Source organism: Topomyia yanbarensis, chromosome 3 (genome assembly GCF_030247195.1).
Source record: "Topomyia yanbarensis strain Yona2022 chromosome 3, ASM3024719v1, whole genome shotgun sequence".
Taxonomy (NCBI): Eukaryota; Metazoa; Arthropoda; class Insecta; order Diptera; family Culicidae; genus Topomyia; species Topomyia yanbarensis.
The window spans coordinates 255,860,542-255,873,282 of NC_080672.1; the positions used below are offsets into that span (position 1 = coordinate 255,860,542).

General features: G+C 42.5%; 1 protein-coding gene across 2 annotated transcripts; it reads right to left on the minus strand.

Moving 5' to 3' along the window:
* Nucleotides 1-9,360: 9,360 nt before the first annotated feature.
* On the minus strand, nucleotides 9,361-11,543 carry LOC131690915 (UDP-glucosyltransferase 2-like). 2 transcript variants are annotated; one of them, XM_058976992.1, is made up of 4 exons: nucleotides 10,968-11,101; nucleotides 10,525-10,906; nucleotides 9,916-10,456; nucleotides 9,361-9,765 (listed from the first exon to the last, which is right to left on the minus strand). In XM_058976992.1, exons 2-4 carry the CDS (start codon nucleotides 10,881-10,883, stop codon nucleotides 9,379-9,381), a joined length of 1,287 nt encoding a protein of 428 aa, XP_058832975.1. In that variant the 5' UTR covers nucleotides 10,884-10,906; nucleotides 10,968-11,101; the 3' UTR covers nucleotides 9,361-9,378. The 2 variants fall into 2 exon arrangements, with proteins under 2 accessions (XP_058832975.1, XP_058832974.1); XM_058976991.1 differs by having other exon boundaries at nucleotides 10,525-11,543.
* Nucleotides 11,544-12,741: the final 1,198 nt, after the last annotated feature.

Consider the following 12,741-nt stretch of genomic DNA (forward strand, 5'->3'; position numbering starts at 1 on the left):
GGCTGCCCCACTCCACTGCCCAAGCGTTAAAGTCTCCCGCTATTACTACCGGTTTCCGGCCCACTAGGTCCGACGAGAGCCTGTCGATCATCTGGTAGAACTGTTCTATTGGCCACCTTGGTGGGGCGTAGCAGCTGCAGTAGAACACACCATTGATCTTGGCAATCGCCACACCCTCGGCGGAGGGGTGTATTACCTCTTGAACCGGGAACCGTCCCGTTGTACAGATTGCCACCATTCCAGACCCGTCCGACACCCAATTGCCGTTGCCGGCAGGGATGCTGTACGGGTCTGATAAGAGGGCGACATCTGTCCTCGACTCCGAGACCGACTGCCACAGCAGCTGTTGGGCTGCTGCACAATGGTTAAGATTTAGCTGTGTGACTCTCACGGCTTCTTCTTATTTAACTCGCCGAAGGGACACGAAGGTCCGCCCATAGCATGTTTATGGGCTTGCTTCTTAGCGGTGCAGATAAGGCATTTGTGTGCCTTAGTGCACCCCCGCTCTTTATGTCCCTCCTCGCCGCAGCGACGACATAGTTTACTCTTATCTATGCCTTTGCATTCGTATGCTTTGTGGCCGGACTTAAGGCACCGATAGCACCTATCCACTGAAGGCGGCTGGGGTATACTAATAGGGCATACCGACCAGCCGATCTTCAGCTTCCCTTTCTCGGTTACCTTTTTGGCATCCGCATTCAGTAACCTGAGGTAGGCTACTTGGGTGCCAGAGGGTCCACCTCTCAATCGCACAGAGGCCCGCTCGATTGTGACGTCGCAGTGCTCCTTAACGGCTGCGACGACGTCTTCTGCGGTCGTGAACTCGTCGAAGTGCTTGCACTGGAGAGTTGTTTCCGCACCTAGCGACCTGATTTGGGCGCCCTCACCAAGGACCTCTTGGGCCAAGGCCTTGTATACTGCACTTGATTGTGCGCCTCGCTTCAGCACCAGAAGCATCTCTCCCGTGTTGGTGTGTCTTACGCTACGCACATCCTGCCCAAGGGCCGAGAGGCTTTCGGCCGCCTTCATCGATTTAAGGACATCGGCGTATTTGTCCTTGTCGGTTTTTAACCACAAGGCTTCGCCTCTGTCCTTGGCCTTCCTCGCAGGCCGCGGTACCTCCGGTTTCGGTGCCGGCTTTTTCTTGGTGACCAGCGTCCAGGGGTTTGAGCCCCCTGCCCCGGTCCTGCCGGGTTGCTGGTACCATCGCTCTCCACAGCGAGGTCACTCTCGCCCTCGCTTACCTCACCCAGGCGGCGTTTGACCTTGACGGTTGCACGCCGAGTGGTGTCGGTTTTGGCACCCTCGCCTGGCGACTTCCTAGGGCGCTTCGCATTCGATGCCGTCTTGCGATTGCCCTTTCCTTTTCCCTTCGAGGGGAACTCGGTCGCCGCTCCGATCGACGTGGCTGCTCCGTAGAAGGTAAAGACCACTGTCTGTGAACCTCTATCGACCTTCTCTCTTTCCTCCCTATTGGAGGCCACTGTCTGGGTTTCTCTGTCGGGCCTCTCCCGACATTCCACCCTCTTAACATAGGCCTGCTGTTCCTGTCTTGCGACACGAACAGCTTTCCGGAGCTCCAGGAGGCTCAACTTCAACTCCTTGGCTATATTCTGCTTTGCGCTAGCGAAGTCGATTATAGAATCGAGTTGCTTCGCTACTTTGCGCATCACAGATATTGGCCCCTCCGATGCATTGGTAGGGCTATTGCCTACCGCTGCTGGGGGGTCACTGGTGCTTTCGGATGCAGCACTCATCGCTCCACTACTCTCCCCACGGGGGGGGGGGAGACCTCGCCAAACCACCTCTAGCGAAGGGGTTTGGCACCTCCGTTTGTTTAGTATGTATATTTATTTTTGCTCTCCATATCAAATCCCACGAGTCGCGCGAGAAATAAATGTCCGCCACGCCAGAGCTCCGCATTAGCGTGGTAAGGGACGCTTACTGTGGGGGTTGCCCAGGTACCCCACAGGCTCCGTTAACGATCGAGCATCTTTTTCACCCCCTCGATCACTTATCCCTCGGCACGGGTCGCTTCACGCCTTGGAATTGGGGTTATGCCCTACCTTGCTTTACGTGGTGATCTCGGCCCGGAATATCAACATGGGTTTGCCACGAAACGATCAACAACCTCTAATTTTACACTTCTAAATTGTTTCCCGCCGTCGAGAAGCGTCATCAGGTAGACGCAATTTACATCGATTTTTCAAAAGCTTTCGACAAAGTACCGCACAACATCGCAATCCTGAAATTAAAGCGTTTGGAATTTCCCACCTGGCTGACAAACTGGTTACAGTCGTATCTTTCCAATCGCTCGGCATTCGTGAGTATAAAAAACACGCGCTCAAGAACATTCAGAACAACCATAGGTGTCATCTAGGCCATTATTATTTCAAAATCTTCCGAACTATCGCTTAGGCACTTGACGTCGTAGTGCTTCAAGAAGATATCTGCACTATTCAAGATTGTTTCTTGCTTAACTGAATGGAATTCAACGTCAATAAATGCAAAGCAATTAGTTTCGGACGCTTGCTTACTCCAGGACGTTATGAATACAGCCTAAAAGGAAGAATAATTGAAAGCGTTGACTCGATCCGTGACTTGGGAGTGCTCTTTGAGATTTTCCGACCATATCACCGCGACAACCGCCAAGGCTTTCGGAATGCTGGGCTTCTTAAAGCGGAACACGGCGGACTTCGATAATTTCTACGCACTAAAAGCACTTTACTGTGCCCTGATCAGAAGTATTGTAGAGTATGCTGAGCAAGTGTGGGTACCATACCATGCCGTTCAAAGTGACCGTCTAGAACGTATACAAATATGTTTTGTGCGATTCACCCTCAGGAAACTTCCATGGAACGATCCAGTTGTGTTGCCTCCTTATGCCGATAAATGTACTCTACTCAATACTCCCTACTCTACTCGGTCTGGCAACTCGCCGTATCTTCCTTCAAAGAGTTTTTGTATTCGACTTGTTGTCGGGTAATATCGACAGTCCCGATCTTCGCTTAGGCGTTAATTTGTATGCGCCTCCTCGTGTTCTTCGTAACCTCACTCTGTTGTGTATCCCTAGACACCATACTTCATATGGACAAAATAATACACTGGAAAGATGTTGCCGCAGATTTAACGAAGCTTCTTCAGTGTTTGATTTTAACATTTCCAAGAATAGATATAAGTTATTTATAAGAAATATATAGTTTTAAAAGGTGTCTGTACGGTTTGTACCGAAGATAAGAAATAAATAAATAAAATAAAATAAAAATATAACGATACGGTAATATTTCTAAATTTTTTTAAATGTTCTGGAAGATACTGCAATAATCACAGTTATTCCTCAGAAAATTTTGACCTATTTCCAGCAAATTGGAAATGATTGATACGATGCTTCAATTGGCTGCTATTGAATTTGATCCCGATCTGACTTTAGGTTTCAGAGGTACAGGTTGGTTAGTGCGGCCACCAGAACTAGAAGCATTGCGGTAATTTACCACTAGATATTATCCAAGTAGAGTTCGGGGCTAAATGGCTCTAGTATGCGGAGCATCTATATAGCGCAATAGATGGAGAGATGCATGGATCAAATGGATGCTTCTTCATCGCTAAAATAAACGGTGTCTTCATGTGCAGCTGTTGTTGGAACAGTTAACCGAGCAGTTGATCGGCCGAATCCCGGTAGTCATTGGTGGTGACCTCAATTCCTGGGCTGTGAAGTGGGGTAGTAGAGTACCCATCATAAGAGGAAACTTTACTAAGCTAGACGTATTATCGACGTCACATTCTGGAGTCCTTCACTGACGGAGTACATGACCTGGAGAAGTATATCCATAGTAACCACCAGGCAATTTGCTACCACATCAACTAAGGAACGCTGCTGCAGCACAGAGATTGACGACCGGCGAGCGAAAGGTCTCTTCGTTGAGACACTTTGGTCTGACATCAAGACCGAGAACGTCGACGCGGCTGATCTAACAAGAAGGTTTGTGACGGCTTGTGAGGCACTACATAGTACACGACACTGAAAGCGGCGATCCTGGTATATCCGAACATGTTCAGGATGGTGCTGCAGAAATGTTCGGATGATGTTAGACCTTTCGTTTTGAAAGTATTCTTGAAGAACACCGTACGGCTAGCTCATTTTTTTCTTGATCTCAGGGTCGGCTACCGTTCTCGGGAGGACTCACTGTACTTACCGCTTTAGGGCAATCGTCTATCAAAGCGAAACAATATAAAATCATCCAACAAAGAAAAGGCTCTTATGGGAACGAAAAGAACTAGTATGCAATCTTACATTTTATTTTTGAACATAATTTTAGGTGCCTAATGCTAAACGTTGGGGCCCTTCATTGATTCGACACGAGGGTGGGAGAGAGGAGGAATTAAACGTACCTGAGGCCGTTTGGCGGGCCGTCGTTGCGGTGGATGCTGCTTAGGGACCATTCATAAATTACGTAACGCAAAAATTGCTCAAAATTGACTCCCCCCTCCCCCTATGTAACAAATTGTCACAAATTTTTCCATCCCCCCCTCCCCTGTTACATAACAAATTCTAAGAAAAAAAAATTTTTTTCTTCGATGAAAACATGTTACGTAACGATCTAGTTAACACCCCCTCCCCCCTATGTCACAACTTGTCACAACTTGTCGTACCCCCTCCCCCCCCTAAAAGCGTTACGTAATTTATGAATGGTCCCTTAGTGAACAACGCGGTGACTTTAGCGTCAACGCCAGTGTAGCGCCGGTGCTTCCATCAAGGATAGAAAAGGTGCGCGTGGCATTGTAGGTAACCGCAGCCCGCGTCCTGAGTGTTACCGTACCTGAGTGCTTTCGTGGACCTCGGAACGAATCTCGTGGTTTTGTGGCATCGCTATGGAGCGGCGTATCGTCGTCTGAGCCAGGAGCGATTCTGGGGGACCGCACTATAGTGCTACGTGGACTGGGATGAACGTAAGTGGTTTGATAATACCACGACGCAGTACCGTGTCGGCTTAATTGGAACTGCTTTCCGAAAACTGGTAACAGCCAACGCTGGATCAAGGGCCGATATTTGATCAGGAGATTACCTCGACTGGACTCTGTGTATCTGGTTCACACTGTTGCAGGGTCGAAGCTTCACGAGTGTTATACTCTTTTCACCTTTACTGTCTTAGGACTTAAAATGCCTATCTTACTCGTTTTAGGACTCCATCCCAACTGACCTTCCTCACTAATTATCATTTCCCAGCAGCCCTTCGATTCCCAATTCCTCTTATTCTCTCTCTCGTCCTCATTATCTCTCTCTCCCTAACCTTTCTCGGAAACAGGGGTTCTGCGACCAAATTACTGGCACCTGACTCAACTGCACTGCGGTGTCAATCAATGTCATGCAGCAACGGATTTAGTGTTAGTACCTTTGGCGTTTAACAGGTCGCATTCGTTTATTGCGGACTATTTTGCCATCTTTTGCCGTTACGGTTTTTCCGGTACATTTTGTAGCTTCGAGTTGGTAACGGTTGCGGGATTATAGGTGCCTTGAGGGGTTATGACTATTCCAGAGGGGAACATGTCGTAAGCCCCAACACCTGGTCTGGACGTTCCGGGGTGGGTACGAAAGACCTATTTTCCGCCTATTTTTTTTCTACGCAAATTATCGACGCCTAATTAATGGATTTGATTTTAACAGGGTTAGTGGTCAGTACAAAATCTTATTCTAGGTTAAACAAAAATGACAATAAATTTTTTTTTTCAAATAAATTAACAAACTAACAACAATAATAGAGCCAATAACAAACAAAACAACAAAATTATAACTTATATACTATATAACAGTTTGAAACAAGTTTCGTTCACATCGGTTCAGTTTTTGCTGATAATTACATGACTTCAGTGCACGTACATACAGGCACATAAGTACACACACATATACACACATACAGGAATTGCCCAAATTCGTCGAGCTGAGTCGATTGGTACATCGAACACTGCCATCCGCGCCTCCAAAAAAAATTCAAAGTTTGAGAGAATCCCATACAGTTCTTTTATAATAAATGTTAAACAAAAATTATCTCAAATTCAAAATATTCAAAGACTAATCGAACATTACAATCTCTGATGTCGCTAGAAAATGCAAAGTGTTCCGGACTGCACTAGGTGCATAAGCCGTCAAAACTGGATAAGGAGAAAAAATGTCCTCGGAAAAACCAGCCTTTGAATTTTTACACTCAGTTGCTCATCAAATCGTATTGCATCGTGATGGATGACAAAACTTGTACCAAGGCCGACTTCCACCAACTTCATCCTTAGCAATATTTCAGTTTACCCTTCCAGAGTATCTTCAAAGGAATAGAATGGCGGAATCTGCTTTAAAATTTTCGATCTGGCAGGCGATTTATGACTTTGATGAAACGGTTCAACTCTACTTTGGTCTGATCTGGCACTCTGCCATTATTACTACATCTGTTGCATCATACTCTAATACAATGTCATGATATATTTAATCTAAAATTGAAACTACATTCAAGCCTTGACCATACTTCATGCAATGTATTCGGAATTATTGTCAGATAAGTTGTAACCGACCAAATCGTTTACAATGGTTCGATGACGGTCTGTCTCTTGGGTTTACATGCAATCACAATTATAGACGAAGTAAAACATTTAAAATTATGCTACTCTAACGCTACGTAACCAGAAATTGGTTCCGACTTTGAAATTAAGAGAACTTATGAATTGAATAAATAAACGAAATGGAAATAATAGAGCAAAATAAAAATCAAATTAAATGTATAGACTGGTAGGTATTATATTCAGCTTGGTTCACACTTAACATCACTTACATTCCGAGGCTACCTGCTGCTACCCATCGTTCAGTAGCTACCAAACAATAAAAAAACTAAACCGGGAAGTACTAAAAGTTTTCCCGGAGGTGACTGGCTATCAGGAGATGACTGTCTCGTTCATTTACGTGTGGCTAATCTTCCGAAGCAGTACCGAATTGTGGAAGCAAAGCTAGGCCATAGTGTAAATTTTTCGATTAATCCACAGTGTTTGGCACTCTCCGCCTTCGATAAATTTGGAGAGAGTGTAAGAAGGATCAAGGTAACTAAACACCAACGGCACGGAAAATTATAGCCAAATCGTAAACTAAACCATATTCTCCATAGCATCACTATATTGCAGTGTCATCATTCGCATGCACTGCGGATTAATTTTAAATGATAAATTCGGATAAAACATCATTTGATTACCTCCATCGAGTCCGAGTGCGCCCATCACCCGGCGATCAATTTTCCCAGAAAACTAAAATCCAATCTGCCGCACCGAATCGTTTCACCGAGCAACGAGGCACGCTCATTCTCAGCACCGCTCCGCTATAGGGTAACCTACCCGAGAGTCGTCCCAAGAACCGTGGAGCCAGTAACCGCAGGATATCGCAGGAAACCGTCTCTGGGCCCCAACGAACACATTACACAAAACACTAGTAAGTAGATTGTACATAAATTAGATTAGGGTCACAATTAGCAATTTAGGTTAGCATTAAATATTTAGAATACAAGCTTAATATAGTAGGTTAAAGAACATTATTTCCAATTATTTTCCATTTTTTTGAGTCGAAATATAACCCTGAGAAATAGTACATGGAATAGAATAATTATTGTGTGGGCTTTTCCGTGACTAACAAAGCATAAAATTTAAAAAATGCTATATACAACCTGGTGTAGTGCGCAAAAAACATCGACTTCTCTTTTATCCGCTTAATTTGTAGTATTGAACCTCTAAAATAGTCTCCCACAATCTCTGTGGTCACGCTGAACTTCTTTTGTTTTAAACAGCCATGCTCGCGCATATCTGCCATATCATATGCAGATTTCAATCTATCGGCAACAATTTTCGAAAAACTGACAGCGATAAAAATACAGTGTAAACAATACACTCTTAACTGCTTCTACCCAAATTTTCAAGATAATATACCCAATGGTTCCTACAGCGTTTTTTCCGTGATGCAATTTGATGCGGGACACCCTTTAATAGCGTTTTTCTCGACACCGCATTTTTCAAATTGGCGAACACGATATCTCAAACACTAATCAACGAATTGACTTGATTTTTTTGAGAATGCACGATATGTTGGTAAAAACGACAATTGTGTTATTGAAATATTGAGATCATTCCACAGATGCTCATTTTTTGTGAAATGATACTTTCAATAGTCTGAACTTAGGAATTTAGATTATCGCAGACAGATTTTGAAGGTTGAAATGAGTTTCTCGATTCCTAGAGCAATGGCAAGTGGTCTCAGAAGACGGCCGTTATGGGATAGTCATTGGGAGACAGGTTCCGGAGAGACAGTACCGTTTCGAAGGCAAATCGTCATATGGTGGCTGTAGTTTATGGAATAGATTACAGCACATACAATTATGTACACATGATTATCTCTTACGCAGAAATATCACTAAAATTACAACGAACATTAAAAATATAGTAAAAAAGTAACGCTTGCAGTCTGATCCAAATCGATTGCGTTTCGAATCATCGCTCCAAAGATCGTTGTTTCTGGATAACTTCGAGCAATTCAGTGTCTACATTATTCCACACTAAACAAGTGATTTGTGTGCTCCATCACGGACAATTAAGGTTCAGGTGAGAAAGCAGTTTCGTCAATGCCGTTTTCAAAATTGTCATGAAAATCAATCAGCAGTACTCACACAATGCCCCGAATGATTTTCCTGGCAATTGTGTAAAGGCTAGGGAAAAAAACTTTTTTTTTTCGTTTTCAAAGATTGCTTTCCCAGTTTAACCTTAATCTCTATTTCTGAAGTTGGTTTTGCAAGGTTTCGTTGCACACTGGTACCATGCATTTCTTTTTTTTTATTTCAATTGAGCAACGGAAATGATTTGGTTCATTTCGAGTGATAGCATTATCTTCAACGGAAAAGTTTCTGTACAAGTAACGTCTGGTTTTCTGTGGAGAGAGAATTTCGCTTATCTTATGAATGAATTATAAATAAGCAAAAATATAATGACTGAAATGGGCTGAAAACGGTGAAATGTTTGAACGCAACGAAAACTCGAATCGAGTGCCCCTACCATTCGAGCATTGAACCAAGATGGCAGACCATACTCTAACCAACGGCTTCAAATCAGTAGGGTGATAATAGAAACAGATTCAAAATATAATAATTACCCTATATAGGCACCACGTAAAACTGTTCTTTGTTCCGTTCAAATTCGCAGAATCGATGGAAAAAAATCTCTTCATGCCCAATCTTGGAGTTTCTGTTTAAAAACTTGAAGGCTAGAATCGTGAGATAAAATGATAAATTATTTCAGGTACCTTCTCACTTCAACAGGAACATCTCTATTGAACAAACACACCTCCTGAATGGCTGGCAAGTCAATTTAATTTTGCTTTTTCCTGCTATCTGTAGTCTGTTTACAAAAAACAAATGTTCTACAAACAGGAATTAGTAGAGCTATGACACCAAAAATAGCAATCGCTACGAAAAGTTTAACATCATATTGTTCACTCCTAAACCACCCTAGGCGAAGAGTTGGCGATTGGATGGATTTCGCATTCGGATGCCTTAATGACCAATCGATCCACCAGAGAGCACGATCCAGCGGTTTGTCTGGTTGATCACGGAATAGTGCAGATTTTTCCAGCATTCGTGTCCGATACGAAGGATCTTCTAATACCTTCCGGATAGTTTGCACAATTTTTTCTTTTGTGACAGTCCAAACTATTATTCGCTCTGCTACACCAGCACGTATAGATTTTTCCAAGTTCTGCAAATAATGACAAACATTAGTATCATCTATGCTACCGTTATAGGCATAATTTTTCTATATTGAGTGTCGGCAGTGGTATCTTTACGACTGTACGTGGGACAATTATGCGTACAACGGCAGAGTAAAGATATTATTAAACAAAATTACCCGGTACTGATCAACTATGAAAGGAATTCCAACCATCGGAACACCATGCCAGGTTGCTTCGTGTGTGCTCAGCAAACCAGCATGGGTGATGAATAACTTCGTACTCGGATGTGCCAGGACGTCATTTTGAGGTAAAAACTTTCGCATCATTAGATTACCGGGGATATCAAACTTATTCGGATCGGCTTCAAACTTCCACAGAAAATTGTATTCAGGGAATTGTCTTATCGCATCAAGAAACATAGCAATCCGCTTCTCACCTAGATCCGAGCTAAGAATGTTGGTTCCTAGCGAGAAAAGCACTGCTCCTTTTTTGCCACGCCTAATAAATTCCTCAATGTCCGTTGGCAGTGGTTTTGGTGGAGTAATTTGAAGACCTCCAACTGGGATCATATTTTGAGGAAAATCAACCGAATGATGAGAGTTCACAAGCATCAGCATCATATTTTTATCAAGGTCGCCAAGATAGGGTATACTTCTAAATGCCGGATGAGTCCTAAGTAGTTCGTCAGTTTTCGGGATGGAACGATAGTTACGGTACCTGTACGAAAAATAATTTACTCCTTTCCACTAAATATACTGATAATAATCATAGTGATATGTACTTACAAATAGTCCGAGGTGTAGATAAATACGTTTTCCAATCTTTGCAGGAAATTCATGTCCACGTCGTATGTCAGTGTATAATAAGGTATGTAGGCTGGATATTTATGGCTCCCAATCAAATCTACGGTATAGGGAGGGATGTTGAACGCGGTTACTCCAATCAGTGGAGGTTGTCCAAATTTGTGATAAAGCCCCATCAAACAAGGTCCAGCAGTGAAATCGTAGAGCACTAAATCAAACTTGAAATTGTCCGGATAACTCAAAATCACGTCCAATCCTTTCGATTTCAGCACACCATTGCACAATACGACCGCATAGTCGTAAAACGTGATCATGCTCTGAATTACATTTTGCTGAGCCATCTCGTAGAAATCAACTATTACATCTTCATCATGAATCGCATTATAAGTTTCTTCCAAATGGATGTAAGTTAAATTTGGCTTTACCGTCGTTTCAACATCCGAAGACACTATTGTTAGGTTATATCCTTTAGAGGCCAACGCTTCCATCAGTACTCGATTCCAGATATGATGACTGTGGCTAGGGACTCCCATAAGACACAATATATTGATCCCACTGCATGCTGGGATTACTACTATACACATGCAAGTGAAAACCTTCACGATCCAATTCATACTGAGATTGAACTTCAAATGAATCGCCCAATTGGCTCTTGAGAGCACTATTATACCCAGTTTCAAATTTACCGCATTGCAACAGAGACATACATGTTTTAAACGATTATGCGAGAACGCTACTGATACCGGCTCCACTATACTGATGATGACCGACAAAGTTAACTGATAATGGAAAAGTTCGTCGGGGCGCTTAGTAGACACAGAATAGTAGAAAAGGATTGTTGCTGGTGAACCATTCTTTTAAGCTAGTTTGCCCTCACAGAGACATTGGTTGGAGGGATGTATATGCTAGAACCTTATTCTAGTGCTTTAAGTCTACTATTTGTTGCACCCTAACAATTTCAAATAGTCAATTTAAAATCTTGATAACTTTTATTAAACTAAATTCGATTTCAGAAAGAGTTTCTATAGTGTGCCAGAACTATCGCGGAATTCGCGGGAATCGAGAATACCTTTGACAATAGAACATAGCTAAATCTATTTATGTAGATTGTAGAATCTTTCATACATGACCTCTATCAGTTACACCATATGCAACTACGAAACCGATAATTAAAGTTGGTTCGCGACAAAATCTGGACATCTAAACACACATATATCTCTACGTATATTAAATCAAAAACTAATTTAATCAACCTAACAATGTCAAGGGACATTTCTTATAATTCTTATGATTCTTTTAGTATAATATATCGGTTGAGAACATTTAGAACATGATGTTTCGCGAAGTTTTTGATAACACATACTACATGGGACAGTGACAGGACTCAGAGAAACGCTCATTTCAAACATGGGACAACATCAGTGCGAGAAATCTCAAAGACCAGACCAAATCAATGGATCGGACCAACGAATTATTATCAGGGTTGTTAATGCGATGCGTTCCACGTTATCGTTTGAACGCGATATCGTTGAATTCATTTTTACATTTCTTACAAAAGAAATGTATAGGATTCGCTCAAACTTTGAAAACTTTTTCCGAGGCCCGGAGGGCCGAATCTCATATACCAATGGACTCAGCTCGACAAATTGAGACAATGTGTGTGTGTGGGTATGTATGTATGTGCATTAATGTCATGTAATTTTCACAGCAACCGCTGAATCGATCTTAACCAAATTAGCTTCAAATGAGAGACCTAACGTTGCCATTTTACACTCTTATTTTTGTTTTCGCAATGTTGTTTACGTTCTGAGATATGGATGATTTTATCAAAACACAAAGGGTTTAAAGAAAACAACTTTCGAACAAAACGATGCAGGTATTATGTACACGTAATTAGAAAGCTTGTAAAAATACCTTTCGAGCAAGCTATAGATTGTCAAAATTCGTTAAGGAACGGCGGAGATATTAAACATTTTGAATTTTTATTCCTCCCCAAGTAACCAATAAGCATTATAAGCATTTTCAAATAAAATGTTCTGTTTAAAACCGTAATTGACTCTGTTCTAATGCATTGTAATGAATATCCTTAATGGGTTTTCGTTCTCACATGATATGAATGTTTACGAAAATTACCTTTAGTAAGTCTCGAACTGGGGTACCTTGCCTCGTCCTTCACGGTAAGCGCGGTGCGTTTGCTCC

Coding starts and splice junctions, on each gene's coding strand:
- LOC131690915 (XM_058976991.1), bottom strand. CDS start 11,156: ATGAATTGGATCGTGAAGGTTTTCACTTGCATGTGTATAGTAGTAATC. Junction 10,457..10,524: donor ATCTACACCTCGGACTATTT/GTAAGTACATAT, acceptor TTTTTCGTACAG/GTACCGTAACTATCGTTCCA. Junction 9,766..9,915: donor TCATAGTTGATCAGTACCGG/GTAATTTTGTTT, acceptor CATTATTTGCAG/AACTTGGAAAAATCTATACG.